At 40.8% G+C, this 13,945-nt stretch overlaps 1 protein-coding gene across 1 annotated transcript; it reads right to left on the bottom strand.

The window, feature by feature from the left end:
• Positions 1-9,983: 9,983 nt before the first annotated feature.
• Positions 9,984-13,135, bottom strand: LOC135945170 (uncharacterized). The gene is made up of 8 exons (XM_065492637.1): positions 13,020-13,135; positions 12,806-12,961; positions 11,811-11,835; positions 11,315-11,497; positions 10,940-11,071; positions 10,418-10,551; positions 10,095-10,356; positions 9,984-10,043 (listed from the first exon to the last, which is right to left on the bottom strand). Exons 1-8 carry the CDS (start codon positions 13,133-13,135, stop codon positions 9,984-9,986), a joined length of 1,068 nt encoding a protein of 355 aa, XP_065348709.1.
• Positions 13,136-13,945: the final 810 nt, after the last annotated feature.

The raw sequence follows: 13,945 nt of genomic DNA on the forward strand, positions 1-13,945 counted from the left end.
ACCGACAAAAACCAGAATTGAAAACAGTGTGCATTGTCTGTCATGCTCGAGCAAATTGTCTACGGTGATGGACCAGTCTATGGAAATGGACCATGAATACTTGAAAGTAGATACTACCCTACATGCTTATCATGCCCCTCACACCCTTCCTACCGAACCACAGCTTTCAGCCGGTGTGGCTATTTCATGGCTTAGACATTATTTGCTCGATCATCCAGAGGATGCAAATTCTGATCCAACTGATTTAACCGGTATAGGAGCCTTACTCCTATTGTGCTCGAATGATTTAAGATGAAGAGGGATTGATGTTGGGAAGAAAAACACGGCGTGTCTGAAGTACTCGTATATTCACGTTTGGTGCACATACAGGACTGGAAATTAATATACAATAAATTACAAAAATGAAGTTATGTATTGCCTCGCGGTTATGTGTCAAGTATCTATTTAGACGAGCAGAATTTTATTTTACATGGGAATTAACTTAAACATAAGAAAAGAGCTCGGCTCTTGCGATGAAAAAGAAAAAGGAGAGACCACGAGAATTTAGTCGGGAGTTTAAACTGCAATCATCAAGTTAATAATACATGGGTTCAAACACATTTAACGCAGCAAAGAAAATTGTTCCAAGGTAAAAGTTTTTGATTGGTTTGAAAGCGTTTTGTGACTTGATTAAAATTTTCTATTCATTAGCGGGGTGCACAAAACCAGTATTGGTGGCTGGCTTGCCTGTGTCTCTCAGTCCTTTCAAGCAACGGAAGTCACCACTCAAGCTGCTACCTATGGGTCCAAAGAAAAGCCTCCATTATTGCCTCTACTGCCCTAAATGGTCCCATGGAAACATGCAGAGGCACATCAGACTTGTACACAGTGGTGAACAGCTTGTAATGGAAGCGCTGGCCCTTCAAGACAAGGGAGCCCAAAACAAAGCCATCTACAAGATTGTTAAAGCTGGTGATAAGAAACACAATGAGCAAGCTGAGAAGGAAAAGAAAGGCTTCATCATCCCTTTCAGGAGAGGAACAGACAGCTCCGGTGGGATCAGATATGAGTGCATGTTGTGCCACTCAATTCTTACAAAGAAGGGCTTCAAATACAGCCATGCAAAGCACTGCAAGCCCAACAAAGAACAGGTTGCCACTGAAGAAGTGCTTGAGTCTGCAGAGAATTTTGCGGTGGTCAATCTCACAACAATGAACCACATGGCCATGTCCAAATCTGGTCAAATGGATTCCTACTATGCTGACTATGTCGGTAAGCTCTTGCACGGGATGCACGCCAAGAATAGAGAGAGCCTTGCAGAATTTCTGTGCTCTGGGGACCCGCTGGTTGAGGCCGTCATCAGGACCATTGTAGTCAAGCGTGAGCAAGGCAATAATGCCATCTTGCTGGGCCGACGCCTAGCAAAACTTTTGCAGCAGCTATATCACGGTTTCAGGGATCACCTCGACATCAAGGACTTGGGACCAGTGAAAGAGCTGCGTGACCTTACCAGACGGTCAGTGTGGAAGGGCACCACTGTAAATGCGAGCATCCATGCAGAGGATCGTCTAATTTCTGTGTTACACAAGATTGCCGGGGGCAGTGTTGCTTCCACCATGTTCAAGCGGCCGAATGATGTCATGGCCCGTACATCACTTTTCATGCAGATCGCGCTTGCACGAACCACACAGCGTGTAGGCGAAACCCCAGAAGAGCAGGCCAAGATTAAAGAAGCAATCGAGGAGTTGACAGAAATCCATGCTTACTTGGAATCAGCACACTACACATCCTACACAACTACTCGGGCTGCCATTCAGAAGAAGAAAAATGAGAAGTTGCACAAGCCACGAGTGAATCCTGACGACCTCAAGTTGTACAAAGACTAATTGAGCAATGGTTGCCAGATACATGCAGCACTACTGCGCACTGCTGTATAAGAAAAGGATAGAAATAAGGCAGCCAATCAATACCGGCTGCTAGAAGAAAACCTAAACTTGCTCTTTACCACCTTCAATGGCCGGAGGACAAACGAGGCTGCTGCCATCACGGTTGATGAGTACAATGGGAGGAACAATTTTGCCAACACCCACAATGAAATTCTCTCCGAGGTGCAGCAGGGAATGGCCAAGAATTATGACATTATTGGCTCTGTTGGCAAGGGGGGCAAAAAGGCATGTATCGTAGAACGAAGACAAGTTTATTTTCAAAGCAGGCAATACTGATAAAAATAAAGCGAGTGGATTGATAGAGGAAAATTAATAAAATATATATTAAAGTACATGGAATAAATTGGTCTGTTAAGGGCTAAATTACCATGAATTTTTTAAATTTTTAAAATAACAAATACAGTATTATATACCGCTTTAAAGACCCAAAATTAATAATTTCTGTCCATGTTATTCCTTCTTTTCCAGGTACTGTCGCTGATTAAGTCTGAGTGGCGCGAGTATTTCCAATTCTGCGCGGACAGTGATGTTCGGAGACTGGCTGGAGTGCATCAATGCAACTTCCTCTTTGGCACACAGCATGGCAATCGCATGAACACTTCAAACAGGCATAATGGGGTTCTGAAGGATCTCCATGGTGCCCTTCATGATGCTTCCACGCTGAGACCCCGATATTTGAGAACAACCCTGGGAACCAATTTGGGGACATTAAATCTCTCGCATGCAGCAAAGAAAATGCTCTGTCTCTTGATGGGCCACGAAATGAGCGTGCATGATAGATACTACGAGCTTCCCACAGGTCTAGGATTCGGGCTGATGATGGGGCGCGCCCTAGAACTCTTTGAGGGTGGCATTGAAAACCTCAGGAAGCACAAAGGGAAGACATTGGAAGAGGCTGTTGCAATGGAAGCGCCTCTCTTTGAGAAGGAGCCAGAGGAGCCTGAGTGAGTTTTACCTGAAAATGTATTTTTTATATTATGAGAAACACCCCATTCCAAAGAATCGACCTTGAAGTCTTGATGGAGATGGAGAGGCCGAAGCGGTCAGCCCGGAGAGGAGATGCACCTGTGCGAGGAAGACAGATGCAAAAAGTCGCTGACAGTGGACCTCAGGAAGCTGTCCAGGGCGTTGGTGAAGGAATTCATGGAAAAAAGAATTCCCAGAGGAAGCGTGACTCATCAAGCTCCTCATGCTCCTCCACTGGTAGCAAGAATTCCGGGTTGAGTGCCCTCCTGAGTGACCTTGATGACATGCAGCCACACAATACTACCAGGACTAAGAGTAGCAGGGCTACTCCATCGACATCCAAGGCTCTGAGCGGGTGAGATGAATGAGCGATTTTATAATTTTGCAAGCTTAATTCAACATTTTGAAAACCATTAGTGCATCCAAGAAAAAGCTGGTCTCTGGAAGAGCACCTCCCAGCACGTCAGGGGGCCTGAGCAAGCAGGCAAATAGAAAGCAAGGGAAACAGGCAGCCAAGAGGTGAGCATATATTGCGGTTTGTTAATATTTAAAAACCCTCTTCCCTAGATGTCCTAAGAAGAGAGGTGCTGCCCCCAAAAAAGCGAGAAAGAGTAGCTCGAGTACTAGCAGCAGCAGCAACAGCAGCAGCGACTCTGAGACAAGCGAGCTCCAGAGTGGACCTGATGTAATGAGTTCTGAGTTGACCATTTTCATAACCCTAGACCAGCTACTTCTGCATCCCTGAAAAAGCAGGTCTCTGGAGGTGCACCTCCAGAAACATCAGGGAAGGTCAGCAAGCAGGCCAATAACAACCAAGGAGGGAAGGCAGGCAAGATGTGAGAATGTTATATCGAAGTTTTAATTTTTTAATATTTAATAACCTTCTTCTCTAGAGCTCCCAGAGTGGAAAATGACAATGCTCAAGAGCCACCCGTAAAAAGGAAGAGGGGCAGACCACCCAAGACAAATGTGAGGTGGGTACCGCCACATTTATATGATCAATTCCACCCACACTACTCTATAATGTTTATTCTTTCCAGCAACCCAGGAAAAGTTTGAGCAAAGCGTGTGCCTGCAGTAAAGGATTACACGTGACAGAGTCATTTCAAACATATCAACCATTTGATTGGCCGTTTTCTTTTTTGGTTTTTCTTTTTTCTTTAAAAATCTTCGCTAAGATGCTGCGCAATTGTGGGGTTTCGTAAATTAAATGCAAAAAAGTTAAAAAGCTAAAAAATTTATTTCAAGATTTTATTTGAGTAACAACTACCCGTGCAGAAATTTATTGGCAAAACATATTCCAGGAATAATCCAACTTTGTCAAAGAATATTCCGCGAGAATATAATTCGATTAAGAAATGTTTACGCTTTATTTAATCCAGGATTAATCCAGAGAATATTCCAAAAAAGATATTCCAGGAATGTTCCTGGATTAATCCAAAAGAAGAACTTTCGAAATATAAAATTTCTCCTTTGGTTTAATCTAGGAACAATCCTGGAATATCTTTTAGGAATATTCTTTGGATTAATCCTGGATTAAATAAAGCGTAAACATTTCTTAATCGAATTATATTCTTCTTATGTAGCTTATAATATTCCTAGAATAGTCTTTTTTCCCCTTTTAGATAATCTTAATTCCCAGAACATTTCCTAAGGGTGAATTGGGTTTTATTAGGTAATTATTTAAATAATCAACAACATATTTTTTAAATTAAAAATTTGCAAAATTTATTGATTTATTGACGCATTTCACATTTTATCAATTCATTACATTTACATTTTTTGGTGTATCTTTTAAAAATCTGATGACAACGAAGGGTTTTCGCGACCGCCATGTGATTTTTTTCTGCAAGAAATGATAACACACAACGGGGTTAAACACAAAACAAAAATATTTTGCTCACCAAGCGTTTTACCGTGCACAAAACCATAAATAATTGAACGAAATGATTTCGTTTAAAATATAAGATTGTAGGAAATACACAAACTTAACATTAGAATATGACACTGTTCGCTGCTTAAATTTAAATTTATTTAAAACCATTTAAAATTTCAGAAAAATATTTTCAAACAAAAAGTCGAATTCAACAATACTGCAAGATCTATGATGTAAATAAATGTTAAGTTCAAAGGTACAAAAGCATACATGTTACATACATTTATTATGCCAGCCCAATCTTAAGTTTAATTTAATGATGTTAACAATATTTGTTTTATGTATCTAAACGCCTTTTTTGTTACTGAACTTTCTTGCATCATAAGCATAGTATTAGAAGACTCTGTACATGATATTAGAAGTGATAAAAATTACATACAATACATGGCCGGAATAAAAAACTAATATGCTTACATTTATTTCAAAGGCAAAATCGAGTAAGTACATACTGCTGTTACGAACGATGCTTGGACACATTAAATAACATTGTTCAAATGTAAATTAATTAAGTTACAGTAGTTAATATATAAATATTATCCAAGGCAACTACACAATTATGTATACAAATAATATACATACATACATATTACTGAATAGCATTAATTTTACATAACATGAACTATGCATTATAATTGCGCAGGTTCATTCAAGCATTCGCGATAGTGTTTCCGAACACACATAAATGATAATATTCTAAAATACATAAGTTAACCACGTATACATACCTTTTACTGCTCATGATGAGGTGACACTGATTGTGAGTGATTGATTTTGCGAGTACTTATTCAACTGAGACGGGATTGCAAATGCAAAAACATACGCTGGATGCGACTACCATGCGCGCGTCAGAGCGTCTTGAGGTCTTCAGTCTTGATGAGGATTGGTATGCGGCGCTTGGGCGCTCGTGGTTCAAGGACAGTGCGCATTGAGGAAATGGAAGGAATCGACTGTAATTCTGACATTCCATCAACGGCAGAAGCGAGTCCTTGCAAGTTTGGGCGACGGCAGAAACCCAAGCAGCCAACCGCCTGCTGCCGTAATCCCCTCCTACGCTGGACGATTGAGCGAGAGTAGTGTAGCAATGCTGCAGCTCTAACGTGCGCGCTCCTTTCTTTCCCGCCAAATATATTTCTCTCTTTATCTCAACAAAATAAAGAAAACTTGGAAACTTATAAAAACCTCGATCTCTACGCGTTCTCTGAATCTTCTACCTCAACACCATAAATTGTATAAAATAGTGCGCCCTCTCTATGCCTTTCGCCACCCATTATATGTAGGAGCGTACATGCTTGTGCAGTCGCCGCAAACGCGAGCAGACTATAAAAGCCCTAAAATCCTCTTTTTAACCCTTTTTGTCTTTCGTGACCAGACTTGTTACAAATTTGAGTTTATTGGTTATTAAATACAAAAGAATATTCCTGGAATATTCCTTGAAATAATTTTTTGGATTGTTCCTAAACTGATCCAAAGAATATTCCTAGAATAATCACGAATGCAAATTAATTTTTACACCATCAGGATTAATCTAGGAATATTCTTTGGATCAGTTTAAGAATAATCCAAAAATTTATTCTAAGGAATATTCAAGGAATATTCTAAAAATATTCTTAATGATTAATCTTCAGATTGATCTCCAACCATTCTCTGACTTAACCAAAGATTAATTTTGGAATAATAAAAAGATATTTCTGGATTAATCCAAAGAATAATCCTTTGGATTATTCCAGGATCATTCCAAGATCATCTCGAAGACTATTTTTTCAGGATCATCTTAGAATGTCCTTAGAATAGTCAAAGATTAATCTAAGATTGTGTTTTTGGGAATATTCTGTTCTGCCATCCTCAGAATATTCCGGAATATTCCGGAATAATTTTTGCCAAAAAATTTCTGTGCGGGTAGTATCAAATAAAATGGGACTTTGGAGTGGGAATTTGTTGTAATACAAATATACTTGTGCTGGATGAGCCAGTGAAGTACCTAAATTCAAAATCAGATTCCAATCCAAAATTTATTCATAACATATTACAACTCTTAAGTCGGGCTGCCAAGCTGGAGAAACTTGTTCCTAGCTTGCGTAAGGAAAGGCCTCAGATAATCACGTGTTAATCTTTCTCCTCCAAACTGTAAAACCCTCAAAGCATTGGCAGGTCCGCAATTACCCTTTGCAAGCCTTTCTCCATATTTGTTGAGCTGATCTAAAAGTAAAAGGCAGTTGAGTGACCGTGGGAACATTTTTTTGTTAAAAAAAGATATATATTTAAATATTTCAATATTTGAAATATTTAAAAACATACGGTGCAGAGCGAGTAACAGCGGCTCTGAAAACGCGTGAAGATCCGAGTTCTGTTTTCTGCCTTCTCTGTCTGTGTTACAAGCAAGGAGAGCTGCTGGGCGGCAGTGTGCCAAAATCAAGTTAAGGAAAGCATTTTGCGGATTACTTCCTTTGTTAAGCGCATCCTCAACAGCAGCCCGGCTCAAGTAAAACGTGCCTTCCGGAAAGATGTATGTGATGCGCTTGAAAAGTGGCATGAATTCATGGTCATTAATATTTTATACAGCGAGAACAACACATCTTCTTCACTTAACTGACTCTCTTCAGTGTACAGAATCTGTTGGTGCTCTGTGAGGCAACTTCCGAGGTCCCCTGTTGGGATTCAATTAAAAAATATTTAATTTAGCATGATATGACGAAAAGCATCATACAAAGGCTGTTGACAATTTCCACCTCTTTGCCCTCAATCTGATATAGCTCGAGTTGAGCTATGCCAATTGCTTGATTGACTGCAATGCACCGCTTTTTCCAGGTGGCTGCTGCAGTCATTGCCGTACAAGTGCCATCCCAAAAGTGCGCAGCAGCCATAACGCCTCCTTCCTTGAATGATTCATTGTCCTTGAATGAATAATTGGAAGGCTCATTGTTGTCAACGGACCCCATTGATAGGCGGCCTCTCTCTTGCTCAGTCAAAAGCTGTACGCCATCAAGCCATTGATTTACCATGGAGTTCTTATCCTGGTGTTCTTGGACAGTGTCTTCTTCAATAATGTAAAGGCGCGACCAGCTCTGTTCAAGAGCCTTCTGCAGCCCGTCTGGAATATTCCTTGGAATAAAATGCTATGAAATAATGTTTGTAGTGAAGCTTATTAAAAGACAAATTAGTTAAGCAAACTTACTAGCCCGGGGTGCAGATTTTGCTTAGGCCACTTGACATTCTCTTCAGCTCGCATCTTCAGTTGCTCAAGGCCGTTCCTAGTTCTTGCAGCACCAAATTGCTGCAGGAGTTTCAAATGCGATTCTAGAAAAGACGATAAGATTGTTTCAGTTTTCAGACAATTTTTCTTTATTCCTTCAAAACCTACCTGCACATGCAACTAGGAAAACCTCAAGCTGAACACCAGCAACAGTTGCCTGGCCATGATACTCAAAGTCGCCTGCGCTTATCCTCAAGTCCATGAGGACACCCTTGGACAGGCCAGGATCAGGATGGCCCATGAAAAGCAACCTGGCCCAGCAGTGGTGCTTAAGTCATGCCGGTTTCTCGTGACTTTCACCTAAAATGCGTCATGCACAGGGTTAATGTTCAAAATTGTTCCTGAAAGTGCTAAAGGCTTCAATTTAATATGTATATGTTTATTAACCTCCGTCAGCGCTAATCACCACACCAGGGACAAAGCGGCCCTCGTCAAAAGCTATAATAACTTGGCCAATTGAACAGACTGCACTGGACGCTGGGAACCACTGCAGACTCTGGCTCTCCACTTCCAACTCAACTCCAGTGATCACATTTTCCAGTAGAAGCTTCATACTGCGACGATTGTAATGTTCAAATCGAAACAAACTGTACTAACTGAAGGCAACAGTCGCCTTGAAGTAAATGTGGCGGCAAAATCTGAAACGAGCGGTGGCAACAAAGAATTTTAATCTTTAAGTGCGCGTGCAGCGCCCCAAAATTAAAAAAAAAAACAGAACGACGCCAAAAAGGTTGTAAGTAAACAACAATGAATGCATATACTTAATTTAATAATAGAAAAACAGGAAATTTCGGGATGTCAACCTCACAAAAATACTTTAGTGTGTACATCCCAGGTAGCGCAGATTTGTCCCCAGGTGGCTATTCCCGGAATGATAAATTGTAATTTCTTTGCAAATGAATTAATTTCATTCTAAGAAACTTTGGAAGAATTCGTGCTCCACAATGAATCCAAATATGCTGAGGCCTGCCAAGATGAAATATCAGCCCGCAGCAAACTAATTTGCGATGTTGAAAAATTGGAAAAATTGAACAATAGAATTGAATGGGTCAGGTTAAAGGTTAAAAATTTGACAGCAGAGAAGGGTAAGGAAGAATATACTATACAGTCGCATGCAGGTATAAAAATGTATTATTAATTTATTTCAGACAGCCTGTTGGATTCAGCACGGAAGGCACAGCTTGTCCACCATTCAGAGGATTCAATTGCAAGCGGGGTGAGTGGAAATGGCACTGTTAAAGAATTGCAAATATTATCAAAATGAATTGTTCCTGCGTGTCAGTTGGTGGACAGCTTCCATGCTGACAACATGCTAGTTTTCATTGACATGGGCCTCGTTGTGCAAGCTGCCGAAACTTCACAGACCCCATCCCAGGCTATTAAAAAGATCATACTTGGCCACTTCACAGAAGATGCTATCATGAACACCACAGTTGTTGGCTGCGATGGATTGATGTCACTCTTCCCCGCGCTGGTGCAAACTTTAATAAGTTGTTTATTTTTTAACACAGTTTCCGCAGCAGTGCATACTATTATCCCTTTAATTTTCAGGTACTCTGCAGCAAGAAGACCTTTGCATGAGATTTGGTCCGGAAAAATGCAGCAGACATACAATGATAACTGCCATCAGATCATTGAAGAGCAATCTCCGCTGCAAACTGATAGGCAGATCAGGAAAAAACAAACACAGGAAGTAAACAGCTCTGATATGAATGGCACTGGTCACATATTTTATTTAATATTTCCAAACTGGGGTTTGACTTTCTAAAAATTATTAAAAAGGGGAACTTTTGACAATTGTTGATTTCACAAACTCTTTCAAAACACCCCGGGTTGAACTCTACTGCGAAGAAGGGTAGCCATTAGTGCTTGTTGAGGATCCCTGACTTTGCCATCCTGCAGTAATTCATTGCTGAAACGAGAAACCAATGCACTCTGCCAGAAGGGGTGGCACAGCATTTCCAATCTGAACAAAATAGATTAGATCTTTAAATACACAGTGGATAAATGCACTTGCCAGCCTCTGAATTGCCCTTGGGGTGCCTCTGAAGACAAAGTTGTCTGGAAATGACTGGGCGCGAGCGATTTCCCTCAGCGTAATGGTCCGGTCAACTTGTGGGTGAATTAGGGTTCCACTCTTTGATGCCAAATTTTGCGAGGCAATTATAGTTTTAAACTTCTTGTTCCACTCGAGCCGTCCATAGGCGCCCTTCCACCAGCCATTGCGTGGCCCTGTTCTGGAAAGCATGTTTGGAGCCAGATTTGTCCGTTGCAGCCCGCTTAAAAGCAATACAATAATGTTAAATTCCTGTTGGGAGAGCAGTAAACCACATTTCCTACCATTGATCTGCAGGCTCAGTCAGCAAAACAGACCAGTCCTCTCCAGGCTTGATCTTGCTTATTCTGACCTGGTCTACTCGAGATAGTGGTTTTACCATCCTATGAAGTTTAACTCTATCACTGCCTCGGCGCATCTGCAAAACACATTGCTGCTCAAAGTACAATGAACACTTTTATTTCATTAATTTTGCAAGCGCGGAGGGAATTTGTACATGATCTCAGTAGGGCACATTTCTATGGTGCTCCAGACGCATATTGTTTCTCCCGCAGGGTTAAAATTACAAAAATTGAAAAAGCAACACACATGGTCCCCCCCCTGGAGACGGAGTTGAGATCTTTGAACAGATTTAGAAGTTACTTTGAGCCAATAATTTGCAACTGCTGTTGTATAGGAGGGACTATAAGTTGTTGCAGAGCGAATAAATGATATTGAATGACACGGCAGTCGCTAAAAAATATAGCAACTCCGGTAGCAGGGGGGGACCAAAAGTGGTTCACATCATAATTTGATATTCTTGTTACCTTTGCCTGATAGGCAGACTGCACAGGCGGGTATGGTTTCGCCCCGAGTGTGGTCTCCAAGTCCTTCAGGTCACTAATTGCATCCCGGACAGTAACAGGTCCAAAAATTGCAGGCTCTTCATTACAGAAATCCTGCAAGAATCATGCCATTAGAATAGTTAGAATATTTCACAAGTGAAAATCGAGAAACCAATGGGCAACTGCCGCACTGCAGTTTTTGGCACTTCCTTCCAGACAGGTGTGTTCTCCGCGGGATGTCAGGGAGTTCTTCATTGCCAAGAGCCCCAACAAGGAAATTCAGGAAAATAAATAATCGCCTGATTTGTGCAAATAATTATTTCATCTTCACATATACCTCTGCCTAAGTTGAGGTACTCCAAAATCATCGGCTAGAAGCACCATCATCCTCGCCTGGTAACCGTGGTCCAGAGCGGTTTTTAGAGATTCCCTGAGATGCTTCCCCTTGTCATGTGTAACAATTTCCTTCACATTTTCCATGATGAAGAAACGGGGCATGAGAAATTTCACTACATCCATGAATATTCCGGTCCGGCTGATCTAGAGAAATGCACATTTCTTAATAATCTATCTGTCATAACTCATTCTTTTATTTCTTTTGCAACATGGTAACCAGGTGGATCTATTTGTTACATCTTAGAGAATTAAAATAAATCTAATTATTCTGATCACATGCGTTATTATTGTAATAAAAATAGTGATTCAAGAATTAAAAAAAAAATCGTTTAAATATTTCTCATCCCGTAATTTAAAAAAATACAAACATTAATTGATGCTCTCTTGCTTTTCTTCTGCCCGTTGCACTGAGAAAATCCTTGACATGGAGGACCGCCGATAATGACCTCCACCTCACCCTGCTGTTGTAGACCTTGTCCCAACTGGCAAAACAAGAGAATTTCTAATGAGAAAAATGGCATATGATGATATGAAAGCTCTATACTCTTTACACTTGCTGCAGCCAATGCTCGACATAATCGCAATATACGCTAGCCTGGGGAAAATTTCGCTTGAATGTGCTGCAGGCTATTTGATTTGAATCCACTGCCCACAAGGTTCTGGTCAGCGAACTCATTTCAAGCCCGACACTCATTCCTCCGCAGCCAGCGAACAGATCAAGGCAGCGCAGAGGTCTGCGAGGGACAGTTGAAATAGCAGCCATGATTTGATATTTTGCAGGGTGAGCAATTTCTTGCACGCGACCAGATTCAGCTTCTTTCACCGCACAACACGAGAAGGATGGAACGCCTGTAAAGCTCGTTGTTGGAGTAACCAACATTTCCTTCCTGCTTGCAGCAAAGAAGACCTGCACAACGCGCTGAACACGACTCAGTGGAACGATGCGGGCTGCAGAAGGAATTATAATACATATTAATTCATTTAATATATATCTTCTCAATGCAACATACAACAATTTGTGAGAATTTGCATATTTTCAGCCTTGCCATTTCCATCCCTTTCAAATGCTGCAGCCCTCAGCCTGATTTTACAAGCAGATCTTGAACTACCTGCCTTCACACCCTCTGGTAGAATGATGCCTTCAACCCTCACAATAGAAAGCAGCTCTTGTTTTTCACATTCAACGGCAACACAAGTGTGTCTTGAGATAAACATGCCTAAATACTCCACAGTGGGTTGACCATTAATTCCGCTAGCCACAATTTTTGCATTGCCAATTTTCCACCACGCCCTTCCACCCGAGCATTTCAGCCCGGACACAAATTCGACTGGCAGCTTGAATGCGTTATTCATTTCCAACCTTTAAAATATATTTATTAATAAATTTATAGAACGTAAAGGTGAGGGTTGCATTACTTTTATTGTACATATTTTAACTTAATCTCACTTTACCTGTATCTACAGAAGAACATGTCTTCCCCTTCAGCTTGTGTGGCACCAACACTTACACAGCACCTCAGATCCTTTTCCACTACCTCGCAGCATCTGTCAGTTTGGAACAGTTCCCTTCCATCCGCTTTTTCTCCAAGTAAAGAGAACGCAGCCCGCCTAAAATATAATTTTTAACAGCATCCTCATCATGCACCATAAACTGCTAAAAACTTACCGATATATGCATCCATGGTATCTATTACCATCTCTGAATTCTTCTTCAACCTTAAAAGACACAATCCTGATAACTTCACCTGCACCATACTTCCAGAATGTGCCAAGAGGCTTCATTTTCTTCGGGCTGCAGCATCAACAATAAACAATAAAAACAAAACACTTGAACACATCCGGTACGCGCCATAACAAATCAATCAAAAATTGGCGCGCTTTTAACAGATGCAAAAATTTGATTTTTGATTAAATACTAAAATTTCACCCGACATATTTAAAATTTTTACTACAAAGTATCCTACAGGCTGCTAGCGATTTATCAGATTTTTTTAGCCATCTTGAACCGCAAACAATTGTTGAAAAATGTGGATCTATCGAATTATGGGTTCTTACATTGACTCGATCACACGCTATTCGCTCCCAAATTTGGTTTTGGAATTTTTTAATCACACATACAGCCCGTCCACTTGTTTTGCACGGTTCATCAGAGCAAAAAGCAGCTTATTTCTGAAAATTGCAATATTTTGCTCGTGCTGCCGCGCAAGCTGCATGAGAGGCATAGGGTGTGAAGGCGCCTCTGTCCGAACAATTTGCAAATTGCCGTTATTAATTGTTATACCACTGCAGATGGGTTCAAAGGTGATCAGTTGTCTTGCGGGATGCTCTTTTAATATTTTCCACGCTAGCAATAATTTTTAAATCGCCAATTTTGAGAAATACGCATGGATCTATGGTGAAAAATTGACAAAAAGATGATAGATCCCGGCCCAAAAATTCCAAAAACTGTCAAAACATGCTTTTCCCGATTTATCAGATTTTTCTGGCAATCTGGAACCGCAAACAATTGTTGGAAAAAAGTGATCTATCGCTGCACAAACGTTTTTCATTTAGATCTGTTTATTCCATTTTTCTTTCCCGCCCCTGCACATT

This window comes from Cloeon dipterum, chromosome X (assembly GCF_949628265.1).
Source record: "Cloeon dipterum chromosome X, ieCloDipt1.1, whole genome shotgun sequence".
NCBI lineage: Eukaryota > Metazoa > Arthropoda > Insecta > Ephemeroptera > Baetidae > Cloeon > Cloeon dipterum.